Here is a 17,334-nt window from a genome sequence, read left to right on the forward strand (position 1 = left end):
TAATAAATGTGTAAATTGTATTACTACAACACACAACATAAAGAGGGAGGATGCCTGGTGAGATATGAAACACAGTGACAGTTTATAAAGACTGAAGGTATGGTGGTAAAGTCAGTTGAATTTGCCAAAAAGGGGGACCGCTGTGATGTAGGACAGGGTTCCCACCCATAGAAATCTCGTCCCAAGCCTTGTGATTTTTCAGGACAACACTGAACAGATGAGCTCTGAGCTGAATGAGTCCCTTTAGCCACTAAATACTTTACAGAGGTCTGTAGTGGTCGGGCAGGCTGGCTAATACATAGATAGACGAGTCTTAAGAAACCTGAGAGTTCAAAATTAAGAGACTGAAAGGCCAAACTGACATGAAAAGTTATGATGAAATTCTGAGCAGTACTGCGCTATTATTAAGCCTCCTATACTTGCTTGCATTTCATCTCCTTTCTGTCTGTATTCTGTCATCTCACACCACATTACTGCCTCCTCACAAACACATAATAGCTTCTCATGAAAATATAAAGCATTGGTTATGACCATTCTCATATTTAAAAACACATTTGGGCAGTGACTCATTGTCTTCCTTGATTTCATGTCATTATTTACTAGATATAAAAGTCAATTTGAACATTCGTCATTCTCAGAGTCTGTGCTTCTTGTTTGTTTATTAAGTATTTTGGCAAATTTGGTTATGATTTATTTGCAGAATTACAGTACTTTCAGCTCCATTTAACACATTTGATTTAAATATTTAAACTACCATTTAAAAGTTTGGGATCTGTAAAATTTTAGAAGCCTCACTTCGTCACCAAGGCTGTATTTATTTGATCCAAATATAGTAATATTGCGAAATATTACAATTTAAAACAGCTGTTTACAATTTGAATTGAATTTTAAAATGTAATTTATTCATTTTTTACCTGAATTTTCAGCAGCATTACTCCAGTCTTCAGTGTCACATGATCTATCAGAAATCTTTCTAATATGCTGATTCAGTACTCAAAAAACATTAAAAACGGCTTATTTTTTTGTTGTAGAAATCATAATGCATGCTTTCAAGATTCTGGGATTAATGTAAAGTTCAAAAGAACAGTATTTATTTGAAAAATTATAAAAATTATATTTTTTGTAATGATGTAATAGTCTTTACTGTGACTTTTAATAAATGTAATGCATCCTTGCTAAATATAAGTATTAATTTCTTTCAAAAAATCTTACTGACCCCAAACCTTTGAACTGTAGTGTGTATATATCCTTGTAATAATTCATAAAAGCAAAGTGAGGCAATATCATTGCTAGCTATTTCCTCTGCTAATTGAGCCTCCATATCCTTCTTCCTATTTTAATATCATATTTGACCCTTATGAACTCAAGGGCCCCTAGCTGGCAGTTAAGTCTTTAAGTGTGGCTTTCTCTATCAGTTTCATCCGGTTCATTAAGCAGGAAATCTCCAAAACTTATCTTTCAGAAAGCAGATTATGCAAACGTGTTTTACATTTTTTTTCTCGACTATATTTCCTGAGCACTTCAAATGACCTCACACTCTTGCTTTGCCTTTTCAGCCTTTTGTCTCTTCTCAAATTTCCCTCACCAGCAGTGCTCTGCAAAAAAGCCCTATTACAAACCACAAAGCCGCATAGTACAGCTGCTCTATTACATTAACATATCTTGACCATAAAAATACAACAGTATTAGGGTGAAAGTCAAACTATGAATGCATTACTTTTGTCTTTGGGCTCCAAGTGGCAGGAAGTCTCCAGTGATTCACAATGTCTGTGTTCACCCCATGACATCGATGACGAGACATAAGTCAGTATTCGCCACACAGGGTCGTGCCTCTGTTCATTAATGCATTCTGTCCATGAGAGCAAGCAAATCACCATACGTGCCATAAGTGCTTAAGTCTCTCTAATTCATCAAAGAAAAAAAAATGGAATGAAGAGCAGAGACAAAGGGAGGAATGTATCTCCCTACATACATATGTTACAACATGTCACGATCAAGTCAACCTATCCAATACTGCAATAATCCAGAAATGTGACATCACAATGATTCTGTGTCAAAATACCTGTGTCGGCCAATAAGAATGCACAGTCTAATTCACATTTATGGCACTTAAATGCCCATCTCCTATCCTCACCTCCCTCCTTTGGCTGACCGATCACATTTATCCTGTCAAATAAAGATTAGAAATTCATCATCTCTTTGTGTTTGACAATTCTTGGCCTATTTGCACAAATAACACTTGTTATTTCTCTGTTAGGGAAAGTCGAACTCAGTGTTTTGCACTGAATACAATGTCTTTTTCATTTCTGTTTAAATCCTCAAACAAGATGGAATTGTTCACCAGTCTCTAAACTCACATCCGTTGGCATTGCCACCTCCTGACAACATAATAAATTCATGTCTTATTTCAAGTTGGCTGTGCATCCTACTTTATGAAAGCTCTTCAGGCCAACTTTTCATGAGAGCAGCTTAGAGAAAGGAAATGCATGTCCACATATTATATTAATGTGACCTTCAGTTTATGCTACATAAAACAGGACCTTGCTTTTGTATGTTCCTACATCCCTGGTGACGAAAATAGTGAATGCTTCATGTAGAATGCAAGAAGATAATTTTATTGAATAATAAATTAGCATTATCATGCAGTCTTTTCCAAAATGAGTCTGACTGTCTGCAAACACAAAAAATCGATTCGCCCTTCTGGACAAATACCGGAGACCTTTCCTGTCTATGCTCAGCTTTTTTTCAATACTGCCCTCTAATGGTTAAGACTCTTGTCAGTATTTATTTTTACACAGTATTTTGTTTGTCTTTTGACGACATTATTTACTTTTAGTCAGTATTTTTGTTTTTTATTCATTAATTTAGACAGTTTTACTCTAAATGGCATATAATTTCAGTGGGCGAAATATAATTTTAGTTGAACAAAATTAAGTGCAACAAGTATAGGCCTATGAATATGGCTCTGACAATATCACAAATATAAATTGAATACGAGAGATATTGTTTGTGGGAGCAATAGGTAACAGATGTTTAAACTAAAATAAAAATCTTATCATCTAGGTTACTCACCCTCAGCAATCCTGTTGAAAAAAACAGCATATTCTGGTTAGGTAGCCTATGTTTTGAAGCATGGCTGCTGGTTTGAGCTGGTTTAAGATGGCCCTTAGCTGGTCATGTGGCACCAGCTCCAACCAGCAGCCATGCTTCAAAACATATCTAACCAGCATATGTCGTTTTTTCAACAGGATAATCATCATAGAAGAGAGGATGGTTATGGTGATGCCGCTGTTGGTCAACTGGGGATCCAGTTAACTGGGGACATGCGCGTTCACGCAACATGTTTACCTGAATTTCCGGCAGATGTTGAACTGCGACAGATTCGTCACATGCCATATTCCACGCGGATTATAGTACAAAAAACACGTTTCACCACCTGTGTACATTGGTATGCACAATAAAGCGCTTTGAACTCGAAGTGTCTGTTCCTGCGTATTTGACGCAATTTCAAGAAAGTTTACCGTGTTGTCATGTCATGCTCACAAAACACACCCACGTTAACAAGGGACATTCGTTTCAATGAGCGATCAAACTTGCCAGCACCCTGAAGTAAATCTGTAAGTATTTTCTTTTAAACCTTAGGGCATCATATTGTTTCTGTAGTCACAACTGACCTATATTAAGTTCAAATTAGCAGACTACCTAAAGAAAACATGAGGTGCAAAGTCCTTCCATTTTAACGTCATATGGATTTATTTGAATTGTAATTTATTGTGTGTGATCAAGTTATTTCTAGTTGATGTCAAAATAAAGAGAGAGAGAGAGAGAGAGGATGCCTATTCTTAAAGGACATAAAGTCCTCTTCCTTGGACATAAAGCCTTGGACACAAAATGCCTATAGATTCATGAAGGTAACACATGCACTGTTAACATTTGCAACTGACTTATCCAAAATCATGTATGTCACATTCTACTATGTGTAAAAGGATTATTCTAATTTATTTTCTTTGAACAAAGGTTTTTCTGGGCACTTAGAACAATCAACATTGACGAGGGAAAAATGCTTGTTCTTTTAATGTTGTGATTGCATGGCTTGTTTATGCCAGTGGACATCTTGGATTTACAGGTCCTTCTCAAAAAAATTGCATATTGTGATAAAGTTCATTATTTTCTGTAATGTACTGATAAACATTAGACTTTCATATATTTTAGATTAATTACAACACAACTGAAGTAGTTCAAGCCTTTTATTGTTTTAATATTGATTATTTTGGCATACAGCTCATGAAAACCCAAAATTCCAATCTCAAAAAATTAGCATATCATGAAAAGGTTCTCTAAACGAGCTATTAACCTAATCATCTGAATCAACTAATTAACTCTAAACACCTGCAAAAGATTCCTGAGGCTTTTAAAAACTCCCAGCCTGGTTCATTACTCAAAACCGCAATCATGGGTAAGACTGCCGACCTGACTGCTGTCCAGAAGGCCATCATTGACACCCTCAAGCAAGAGGGTAAGACCCAGAAAGAAATTTCTGAACGAATAGGCTGTTCCCAGAGTGCTGTATCAAGGCACCTCAGTGGGAAGTCTGTGGGAAGGAAAAAGTGTGGCAGAAAACGCAGCACAACGAGAAGAGGTGACCGGACCCTGAGGAAGATTGTGGAGAAGGACCGATTCCAGACCTTGGGGGACCTGCGGAAGCAGTGGACTGAGTCTGGAGTAGAAACATCCAGAGCCACCGTGTACAGGCGTGTGCAGGAAATGGGCTACAGGTGCCACATTCCCCAGGTCGAGCCACTTTTGAACCAGAAACAGCGGCAGAAGCACCTGACCTGGGCTACAGAGAAGCAGCACTGGACTGTTGCTCAGTGGTCCAAAGTACTTTTTTCGGATGAAAGCAAATTTTGCATGTCATTCGGAAATCAAGGTGCCAGAGTCTGGAGGAAGACTGGGGAGAGGGAAATGCCAAAATGCCTGAAGTCCAGTGTCAAGTACCCACAGTCAGTGATGCTGGTGTTGGTCCACTGTGTTTTATCAAGGGCAGGGTCAATGCAGCTAGCTATCAGGAGATTTTGGAGCACTTCATGCTTCCATCTGCTGAAAAGCTTTATGGAGATGAAGATTTCATTTTTCAGCACGACCTGGCACCTGCTCACAGTGCCAAAACCACTGGTAAATGGTTTACTGACCATGGTATTACTGTGCTCAATTGGCCTGCCAACTCTCCTGACCTGAACCCCATAGAGAATCTGTGGGATATTGTGAAGAGAAAGTTGAGAGACGCAAGACCCAACACTCTGGATGAGCTTAAGGCCGCTATCGAAGCATCCTGGGCCTCCATAACACCTCAGCAGTGCCACAGGCTGATTGCCTCCATGCCACGCCGCATTGAAGCAGTCATTTCTGCAAAAGGATTCCCGACCAAGTATTGAGTGCATAACTGAACATAATTATTTGAAGGTTGACTTTTTTTGTATTAAAAACACTTTTCTTTTATTGGTCGGATGAAATATGCTAATTTTTTGAGATAGGAATTTTGGGTTTTCATGAGCTGTATGCCAAAATCATCAATATTAAAACAATAAAAGGCTTGAACTACTTCAGTTGTGTTGTAATGAATCTAAAATATATGAAAGTCTAATGTTTATCAGTACATTACAGAAAATAATGAACTTTATCACAATATGCTAATTTTTTGAGAAGGACCTGTATGTCTGATCTGAAATCTACACTTTAGAAATAATAACAGAACATTATTTAATTTTTTGCCTAAACTATTTAAATGACAGGACTCAATGAGTAGAACAAATTTGATCTAATTTAATCAATTAAATTAACAGAATTTTCTGTTTGTTTATATATTAATAGTAGCTGTCGTACATTATGCTCAGTTAGGTGCTTGAATTTGAATGTTGTGAATCAGATGTAGTTTAGTTTAGTTTAGTTTGCACAAGGGTAAATAGAAACAATAAAAACACGATAAACAAACAAACAAACAAAATAAATATATAATACAATCCATATACTGTGCTGGGAGAGGCAGAAAACCCAAAGAGCTTATTTAGAGCCTCCACCTAAACAATGAAAAACAATTAAACTCATAAAACTAAATGAAGAGCTAAATTACAATAACAAATATATAGATACAAATTACAATATATGTTGAAAAAAAAGAAAGAAAGAAAAGATATATATTCAAGAATATATATATATAAAGATATATATTCAGAATATATTCAAAATAAACCATCTATGGTACATAAAATACAAGATAAATTATTACAAAGCAGCATTTAAATGATCTTTTATTCTTCTTTTGTAACATATTAAAGAGGAAACATTTTTTTGCTAGATGAGATAAATCATTCCATAATTTAACACCCCTAAATCTTATCAAGTATTGTCCTCTACAAGTGAAAACTTTAGGAAAATGAAAATTTGAAAGTTGAGTTAAATAACAATGAACCTGTGAATTTACTTTAAAATACATTTTAAATTGCTCTGGAATGTAACCCTCACTTGAATATATCTTATACATAAAAACACATATTTGAAGAATATTAATATCATAAATGGTAAGAACCTGAAGTTTATGAAATAAAGAAGCAGATGAAGTATATTTGTTTGATCGGGTTGCAATCCTAACAAAATGCTTCTGAAGAACAAAAATTCTTCAAAGAGTAGTAGGAAAAGTACTCGCCCAAACAATATTACAATATGAAAGATACGGATAAATTAAACTATAATAAAGCATAAGAAGACACTCTGTAGTAACAAGATGCCTAACCCTCCTTATTATACCAGTAGATTTATGTATTTTTCTGCTCACGTAATCCGCCTGTTCTTTCCAACTCAAAGTCTCATCAATAAATACTCCCAAAAATTGTGTAGTTGACACTTGAGGCACCTCAATAGACTCCATAATAATTTTTGGTAAATCCTTTGGGTATATTTTTTTACCACTAAAAATGATAAAACTTGATTTCATTATATTTAACGATAATTTGTTTAAATTCAACCAATTTGCATAAGCAAGTAAACCATTATTTGCATTCTTAGTCAATGAATTACAACTTGAGTGTGAAAGAACTAAGGTTGTATCATCCGCAAACATTACTGGAGTAAGAATATTTGAAACATTTGGCAGGTCATTTATATAAATAAGAAATAGTAATGGTCCAAGTATGGACCCCTGAGGAACCCCCCAGAGTAAACTTGCTTTGCTAGAATAGCAACCCTTATAACAAACAAACTGTCTTCTATTAGAAATATAATTCATCAACCATTTATATGTAAAATCATGAAAACCATATTTATACAATTTATCCAATAAAATGTAATGATTAACTGTATCAAAAGCTTTTGACAAGTCTAAAAAAATACTACAAGCAAATTCTTGATTTTCCAGTGCAAGGGTAACCTTGTCAATCAGGTGAAGCAAAGCCATATAAGTAGAGTGTTTTTTTCGGAATCCATATTGATGCTTATAAAGAATAGAATTTGAGTCCAAGTGAGAAAGATACAATTTTTGAGAAACATGGCAAAATAGATATAGGTCTATAGTTGTTAAAACATTGTGGATTATCTGCTTTAAACAAAGGAATAATTTGAGCTATTTTTAAATCATCTGGTACAATGCCTGTTTTCAAAGAAAGAGAAAAAATGTGAACAAGTGGCTGCAATATTGAACATTTCACCTGTTCGACAAGAAATACAGAAATGTTATCATGACCAGCTGAAGATAATTTTAATTCATCAATAATTTCACTTATTTCCTGAATTTCAGGTGGCTTAAAAATAGAGATAATAGGAAAGTTTCCTGATATATAGTCCAAGGGTACACCATTACCAATAGGGATATTATTAGCTAATTTATGACCAACATTAACAAAAAATTCATTAAATTTATGAGCTATGTCAAATGGATCATTAAAAGAACTTTTGCCATCCACAAAGTCTGAAGGTAATTCCGAGTTGGTCTTTTCTCTTTGCAGCAACTGATTTATTACTTTCCATGTGGATTTAATATCATTGGAACATTTCTTAATTTTTTCACCAAAGTTTGTCTTTTTTTATTGAACACAAAGCTTCACTTTGTCTTTTGTCTGAGTTCATGATTCCTGCTTTTATTCTCCATTCTCCATCTCTCGCCAGATCACAGTAGAAAACACATATTCAGCAACTCCACATATTATAGATGACCTTTCTCAACTGTGCCATTACTGTGGAGAACAGGACAAAGACCAAACTGACCAATGGGTAAAATAATTTAGACATTGCAAAACATAAAAGTATCTGTTCTCCAGTAACATGTAACCTATTGTATTTGTTTGTTCCTCCTTAGATTGAATGTACTGAATGTGGAAGGTGGTACCACTGGGACTGTGTGGGCAGACGCTCCACAGCTGGCAAATACACCTGTCCTGCATGCATTTAATGCATTTGTCCGGTGTCCTCATATAAAAAATAAATACATTAAACTAGTAAAGCTTTTTTCACATTTGTCCTCTAAACTCTGGAATAGGCTTCCTGATAATGTTAGGGGCTCAGACATTCTCCCATTTTAAATCTAGATTAAAGAAGCATCTATTTAGCCAACATTCACATAACCTTGTACTTGGTGATAAAATGCTAATTATCTTTTGCCTAAAATGCTACACACTGCAGCGATGCTAACCCTTCATTGCTTTTCTGTTTGCACCTTGGATGGGAATCCTGAGGTACAGGCAAATGGAGAAGAGCTAAGAACTAATTTGCAGCCATTCCAATTCGGATCCAGCTGAAGATTTCAGATGACCCCAGCACCCAGAAGAGATGACAACCCCTAAACTTCATATGACACCAACTTTGAATTAACATACAGAACTGCAAAAGTATCCTATTTATTGTAATAATTATGATCACAATAAATTATTGCCTTATGTTCTGAATGCATGATGCTGCAGACTTTTATATTAGTGTTGAAGTTCCGGAGTGTAGATTGATCAACTGATTGCTGTCAGACTTTTAGCGAGTGATAAATATTGTTATCATGAGATTACTTTCACGACTGAAAAAAATGATTGAGAGGGAGTGTGTACAATAACCACGTGTTCTTCTGAAACACACCTGTAACACGGTGAAGAACCATCCTCCTCATCGGCCCGAAGAGGCGCCTGCTGTTGCTGGTGGTTTTTATGGAGGAAAGGAGGCAGAAAGAGAGGAGAAAAAGAAGAGCTTCTGGAGGTGGCCAGCTCTCCGCTTTCCTCACCGGAGAGCCACTGAATACAATCTGGCTAAAGCCGAGAGTATAAGTACCAGGCAGAAGCCGGATCATATCGGACATTTACCGATGGTACAATCAAATCACATTGTCATGTTTTGAATTTAGGCTGATTCTTCAATTACAGGAACTTCTGTTTAGCTTCCTTTTTAAATTAAGAATCACTTTCCCAAAACACTGCAGTGACAGTTCAAAAATGAAATTTAAGGTTTTTGAGAGCAAGGTCATCAGAGCATGATCTGAGAATAGCTTCGGTGTCATTACCAAATCAGTCAGTACGTTAGAGCTTAAACATTGATTAAATCAATTCACATTGTTGAGAGAAGTTTATTTTAACATATCAAGTCAAATGTGCCCCTAAATGAAGAACCACTCTAATTTGAGTATATGTTATTTTACTGATTTATTTGATTTGATATTATAGCTCCAGCTTCTAAAGTTCACCCTGTTGCTGCTGAGAGCAGGATATCCCGGGCAAAGGTAAGAATAATAAATCCATAAGAATGACAAAATATTAATATGAATTATAAACACTGTAAACAATGATCAATGAGTCATGACGTGTTTTAACATGAAATCATAAAAATAAGTTTCAGTTTTCAGGTTTTTTTTAATGTTATACAAGATTGAACTCAATTTTATGTAATTTAATTTGTAAGTGACAAACACAAGTCCATTGTATTTAAAAATAGTTTACAGTGAAATAAAATGTATATATAAAATTGTATTTCGTAACTGCAATTGTTTATCTTTTAATAGGCCACATCCGCAGCCATTATAAAATCGGCCCAAAACTGGGTCAAGGAGGATTTGTCTTCGTCTACGAAGGGACTCGCTGCAAGGATGGACTTAAAGTTTCAATTTCTTTTACTTATAAAACTTTACTCATCTCTTCAGAATTAATTAATGGCTAGACCGAAATGACCTCTGTGCACATGCTAATTGTTTTTTTGTCTTTTTTGTTGTTGAAATTGAGGTAAACTGTTTTGATTTGTGAACCAAGTCATTGTTTGGGAAAACATCTCCATCTAAGCAACATATTTCCTTTCCTCTAGCCTGGTCATCCCGAAGGCATCCCAATGGAGATATGCCTGACACTCATGGCCAATAAAAGCCCCAGAGCTCCTGAGATCATAAAAATTCTGGACTGGGGGGACAACAAAGACCACTTGATTATGGTCATGGAGCGGCCCATGCCCTGCATGGATTTAAAAAGTTTCGTAAAGCTCCACGGAGAGAGTCTCGATGAGGGGATGACACAAAATATCATGTGGCAGGTTATTGAAGCTGCTAAAGTTTGTATCAAGCGTGGTGTCTTACATCGGGACATAAAAATGGAGAACCTGCTGGTAAACCACACTGTAAAAAATGGAATGGGCTATTTACTTAAAAAAATTATGGTAACAATATTACACTTAATATTTTTGAGTAGTTTTTACAACTTGATTTTTTTAATGGAATCTACCTGAAAAAATCATGTAAAATCTCCTAAATTAATTAATCTATGACACAATGAATTTATTATAATTAGTGAAATGTGCTCATTTATTTTAAGTTGATTCTCAAAATTTGAGTTATTGTTGACTGAGTTATTTTGTACATTTAAAAGACTGCATACAGCTAAAGTAGGAAAATACTTGAGAAATACTGGAAAGTACTGCACTAGCACTAGCAAAGCTACTGTTCATTGAACGAGGTTTGATAGCTTAGAGGTGTAGTATCCAGAACCATATGCGCTACTCTTCTGCACAATGGTAACTATTGCACTGTACAATGGAATCTTCAATGTAACAGAAACTCTTTCAAATGTCAAACATAACTGAACATTAAACATTAACAGATGTTTCCCTTCACTCAAAAACATATAAAATAGCATTTAATTTCAAAATTCACTCTCCATCCAGCTATATGCAAAGCATGCTGGGAACTAACAATCACCTCTAAAATAAAACTGTAAAATTGAGCTAATTCTCTTAAAATAAACAGGTAGCCTTCTTTCCTTTTTTTTTTTTTTGTTTAATCAGTTCCTCAATTCAAGCCTCAAAACTGCTGAAGATTCCTTTAAAAAAATGAGGAAAACACATCTCTTGGTTTTATTAGTAAAAAGTCCTCAATATTTTGTACACAACACTGAATCACAATTTCTTTAATGAAATATACACACTATTTTAAAGTATCACCTTAATTTTTTTTAATGAAAATTACAAGACCCATGATTCATTTTTTACAGTGCAGGACACCATGGAGGTGAAATCGATTGACTTTGGGTGTGGTGTGCATATGAAGAGATTTGACTTCGAAGTCTTCAGTGGTATGTGTTATGAACTGCTTTGTTAATTATCTCACAGAATTGCATCCTATATAGTCAACATGATGTGTAAATGTGTTAAATGGACAAAACCTCTTTCCTCCAGGCACAAAAGTGTACTGTCCACCAGAGGTCACCGTGAACGGCAGAAAGCATGGTCGCTAGGGATCCTCCTGTTCATGATGGCATGCAGATATTATCCCACAGAATACGACCTGGATCTGATCAGTAAGATGGCCTGTCACAAGGTAAGATCTGTATCAGATCTGACAATCTGTATTCTAAATCACACAAAAAATAGCTGATAAAAAAAAGCTAATAAATCAAACGTCTCTCGTCTTTTTGGACAGAATGCTGCCAGATGATTTCGTCATGTCTGTAGTCTGATCCACAGCAGAGGATCGATCTGGAGAAGATGCATCTCCATGACTGGTTTCAGGTACTAAGTCTAAGATAAGCTAAATGGTTTTTGTCATTTTTGGTTTGGTTTGCCAAATAAAATTTGTAATGTATTTAGACTATTAATGCTGATTTATTTATTTGTCTGGTCATGGAGTAAGACATGAAGAACTTAAGAAAACAACTCCTGTCACAGCCAACCTGTTGTTTTCAGTAAGCTTTGCATCTTGCTGATATAAGTGGCTTTTCCATCCCTCCACTCAAGCCTTAGCGTCTTGTGAGGGCCTGGTAGCATCTGCCGCCTCGACTTGAAGCAGCAATACTTGTTACAGTTATTTGTATAGTCTTTAAATTTATATATACTTCTAGAAAATTAGTAAGACATTTAGTAAGACAAATGTGTAAGATAGACAAGTGTTTAAGTGTATGAGATAGATAAGTCTATACATTTAAAGATGTGTATAAAATAAGTTTATAAGTGTATAAGATTGATAAGTGTAGAAGTTTTAAGATAAGTGCATAAGATAGATAAGTGTATAAGATAAGTTTGTGTATAAGATAGATAAGTGTAGAAGTTTATAAGCTACGTATAATTTAATAAGATAATTGAATTTATAAAAAACTTTAATAAATATAATAAAGTATGTAAGAGAGTTTTTGTGGTGACTGTGTCATTTTAGAGAATATGTTAGAGGATATGGACATCCAACATAAAAGGTGCATACCAATTTTTAACTCAATGGATCATACAGTTGTGGGGTAGTGGTTTGTCCCCCATTCGCAGAATTTTATGAACCTTCTCAGAATGACCTGTTGTCTGTTGTGTGTCCAGTTTCGTTAAACTTGGACATTGCATTCAGCATATATACATCAGCTTGTAAAAAGGCCATCAGTTAACTGATATCTTAGCAAAGCTTTTTGCAGAAATAGTCAATCAACTGATTCGGGGACAGGAATCAGAAGAATTGTTATTGTGATTTTGATTGTATAACTATGATGGTTCCAAAGTTATTAGCAAAAACGTATTGTTGCGCATCCTAACCAATTCTACAGAAATTTAATATACATTTTCAAAATTCATGAAACTAAACCTGTTTCTTCAAAATGAGCTGTTCTCCATATGGACAAGGTTTGAGAAGTTTTAACTTTGTGCATGCATGTAAGTCATAATGGGTCAAACCAGACAAATATAAAAATTGTATCTGCTAAACAAAATCAAAATTCATTTTTTCCAGCAAGGTCTAGAGCAGACTTGTAAACTTTGGTGAAGATCTGATAAAACAGTTTAGCAAGAGTTTTATTTTTATTTTTATCAAATTAAATAAATTTATCGATAATAAAATGAAATGTACCCTTTTTCAGGGTTAAAGCAAGAATTCATCAAAACAATTTTGATTCTATCACACAGTTCTTGAGTTATTAGCTAAACATTTATTACATTTTCTTTGTAAGAATTCTGTACACTTTTGTTTTGTCATAGTATGAGAATATATCTATTTTTGTAAAATTAGGCCATTCAGATTCGTTTTAATTAGTAGTAGTATTTATTATAATCTTTATGATATAAGTTGTCCATGATGTGTGGTTTATTCCAAGTCTTCTGAATTAATTCGACTGCTATATGTAAATGCAGACTTTAATTTCATTTGCATTCATTCAAAATCCACAATTTGAATCTGGCGCGTGCAAAAAATTTAGTTTACATTAGTACAGAAACTCCACACAACCCTTCCTTATTGGGTGTCGTGAAAATCGTCAATGTGGTACAATATAGGCCTACTGTATATTAAAATGTGTTCATGATTTGAGAACTCATTAAAGTTTGGTGCTTGGCATTTGAGTGCATATTTTAGTGCGTTTCTAAAGTTGCGTATGGGAAATTCACTCCTTACTGACTAATTAGATAAGTTCAAACAGTCATTCTTTCTAAAATAAAAAAAGACCTACTGCTAATGCCTTGTTTTTTCTCATTACATTTTCATCAATGTTTTAATCGTTAATTATACCCCATTTTTCATCCTCGTATTATTGACAAAATACAAAACAGTTCATTAACAAACACCCTGCCACTGCACTTGCTGCAAAAAAAGCACACCAACTGCATTTATTTATTTTAAATCTGCGGTTTATTGTTATATGGAGAGATTATTTTAAAATCAACAACTCCAATTGTTAAAAAAACTAAAGAAAGGAAGAAACACATATTCACATATTCAACAAAGGCCATGTTACAATCTCATTCCTAATGCGAATAATAGGTTCAGGGGTTAGAAACATGTTGTGCCTCATGGAACATTTTGAGTACCCAGGATTGCATGGATGCAGGATGTGGATGCAGAGATGATGTGAAACTTTTTAAGTATCAGTAAGGATAATTCATACACACACACACATATTCCCCTTCTCCCTTCATTTCCCCCTCATCATCATCTGCTGGTCGTGTTGGCTTTTGTTCAGAGAAATGTAACTCTACTCTTTCTTTTCAGCCTTCTTTCCATCCTTTTCATGATACTCGAGGAAGAAGTCGTTGCAGGCAACAGTGAGGGCACCAATGAGGATGACGAACTCTGTGAAGTCCACCTCACCGTCGTTGTTTGAATCCAGGTCTCCCATAACTTTATCTACCGCATCCTTATCCTGTGCATTCTGTGCAGCAAGAGAGACGCAGATAAAGTTATTCAGAAACATCTGACTTTCGCAAAGAAATCAAAACTCTGTTTTCTCCTTACCCCAAGGTAGCTGCCCAGCTCCTGCGTTAGCATCTCTTTGAGTTCCAGCCTGCTGAGAGTATATTTGTCGCCCTCATTTCCAGAGTACTTGTGGAACGTCTGGATCATCAGCTGCATGGCGTTCTCCAGCGTGGAGGCATTCTCTGAGTTTAGAACATTAGACATTCTGGAAAGAAAGATTTATTGGTCACTGTAGCGAGTGGCTGTATATTTAGACTTATAAATGCACTCAAGGATGCACAAAAAGTTTTCTTTAGGGGGAGTATTTCTGACTCATTTTTAAATATTTAAAAGCACAAGACAGACTTATTTTCATCAAACCACAACAGTAAAAACATTGCAAAAGAAGCAGTAATACATTCTCAGCTCAACATGCTTTGACCCCTCCTTCCCGCTCCAGATCATCCTACAAGGGGCTTAACTTAACTACAGAAGGGAAATGTGACTCGCCTGATAAGGGTGAAATCCTAAACTGGAGAAAACACTCTGAACCTGGGGAGGAAGTTAGTCAGCCAAGTGTGATCCGAGCCAATCTCAGTGCCCACAACTCACTACACTCACACATATTTAACCAAGCACTGCCCTCGGTTTGAGCTTAGCCCTGTCCTGATGGATGAACTGATAAACATATTGGATTGTGTTAGCAAAAATAACTTTAGTGGAGAAGAAAAGCCTCCTCAGATATTTTATAGAAATGAGCCACAAGCCATGCAAAACTTGAGGCGGAGAGCCACGTTAAAGAATGTTGTCCAATAGCAGCTGGTTATATCAAACTTTTCTTTAGCACATGATCTGACCAAGCATGTTCTGTCCAGAAGCTCATTAGAAACATCAGGCAGCACAAACCTGAACTCTAAAATTCACAATTACAGTCTGTTCTTCCATCCATACTTTTCTTTCCCTTACCTTGTTGTTAGAAGGTTGTTGCTCTTCTGTTCCTTGAGGAGAGATGAATGCTGGTGAAGATGGGAGGCAATGGGCAGCATCTTATATACCTACCTGGTCCTCCTCCCATCTTACCTTACACTCCTCCTCCCTTCCTCCATCCATCCTTCATTTGTATTCCTACCTGTTTCCCACCTCTTGTCCTCTCTGTTTACACATTCACAATGTAAGGAAAAATACGAAAACAGTGTTATATAAAGGAGTAAATATGATGTTGATCGTCGTAATTGAAAGAGAGAAAGTGTTTTGCGTTAAACAGCAACTTGAGCAAATGAAAACAAGCCACATAATCGATGTTTTGTTTTATTGACCGACACTCAGTTAACTTAGTTTGCGAATCAGGAATATAGATACACGTGATTACATGTATCACCATACAATTTGAATTAATCAATTTGAGGCCATTTTCTTTAAAATGTACATTTAATGGACTTTGTGTCATTAAATGTTACCAGTCATGTTTTCAAGCTTATCTAATGATACAACATGACATTCATATATATAAACATGCTCTGAAGACTTACCTGAAAGAAGAGCTTTTGGGTAAATAGATATGTTTGATCCTAAAGGTTAGTTATATGTAGGTGCTTGTCACATTAAACTTTTAGAGACGTGATAGTTCAGCACCCCGAACTAAATGATTTATCTGCTGTAATTGATGACTTAGACACAAACATCGCTATAATGAAAATCAGCCGAGCTATAGAAATACAACAATACCAGCAGTTATGCCTTAAAATATGCTTTATGCATATAAAGAAACTTCTATATTATTTATTTATGTAATTAAAGGTTATGTAATATAATTAGCGATTGGTTAAGCTTCTTAATGGTGTAATTCTATCTATCTCTATCTATCTTAACTCATTTATATAAGTATATAAGTCTATATAATTAGGGGCCAAGCACCGAAGGTGCTTAGGCACCTATTGTTATTGTTAGATTTCCTATTATTATTATTCTTCTTCCGCCGCAAATGAATGGCAGCCCATAGAACCGATTGCGGGAAAGTTGTACAATTTGGCACACTGATAGATGATACTGTAAATAGTAACCACACCAAATTTGGAGTCTCTAACTCAAACTCTCTAGCGCCACCACTTGTCCAAAAATTCAATTTTGAAATGCTAATAACCTTTGAACCGTAAGCCACAAAATGAAAATTCTATTTTCCTCTGAATCCTTGGCTCAAGCCAAGTCGAATGAAGTCCAAAATTCAAAAATCGTAAGGTTTAGTTTTTTCGCTATCTTCAATTGTTCATAAAACCTACTTTGTCGAACTCGTCCTAGACGATTTGTCCGATTCTGACCAAAATTGGCTCAGATCATCTACAGACCATGGAGGCCAAAAGTTATGGAATTCAAGTCGATTCGTCCAAGTGTTCTCGAATACCACACTAACGAATTCGCCAAAAAGCACACAAAAATAGATCTGAGGCTATATCTCCGCAAGGGTTTGGCATATTGACGCAAAACTTGTTGAGTGTTATAACAAGCATGACCTGAGGCTACCTGCAGTGTTTCGGCACTGTGCCACCTAGTGGTCAGGAGATATGAAAAATGCATATTTTTGGTTGTAACTTGTGAATGGTTTGGCCACATCATGCCGAGTCGAATGATATCCAATTTTCCCAATTCAGCCATTTTGGGCGTCGGCCATTTTGAATTTACCTTTAAATTGCTGTATC

The 17,334-nt window shown here is 35.6% G+C and overlaps 1 protein-coding gene across 1 annotated transcript; it reads right to left on the reverse strand.

The window, feature by feature from the left end:
• Positions 1-14,441: 14,441 nt before the first annotated feature.
• On the reverse strand, positions 14,442-15,687 carry LOC306877962 (protein S100-A1-like; the record flags this gene model as incomplete). Its single annotated transcript, XM_079430028.1, has 3 exons — positions 14,442-14,618; positions 14,702-14,867; positions 15,608-15,687. The coding sequence occupies 3 exons, from the start codon at positions 15,685-15,687 to the stop codon at positions 14,442-14,444; spliced, it is 423 nt and encodes a 140-aa protein (XP_079286154.1).
• Between the last annotated feature and the right edge of the window lie 1,647 nt (positions 15,688-17,334).

Source organism: Barbus barbus (assembly GCF_936440315.1).
Source record: "Barbus barbus genome assembly, chromosome: 12".
Lineage (NCBI taxonomy): Eukaryota > Metazoa > Chordata > Actinopteri > Cypriniformes > Cyprinidae > Barbus > Barbus barbus.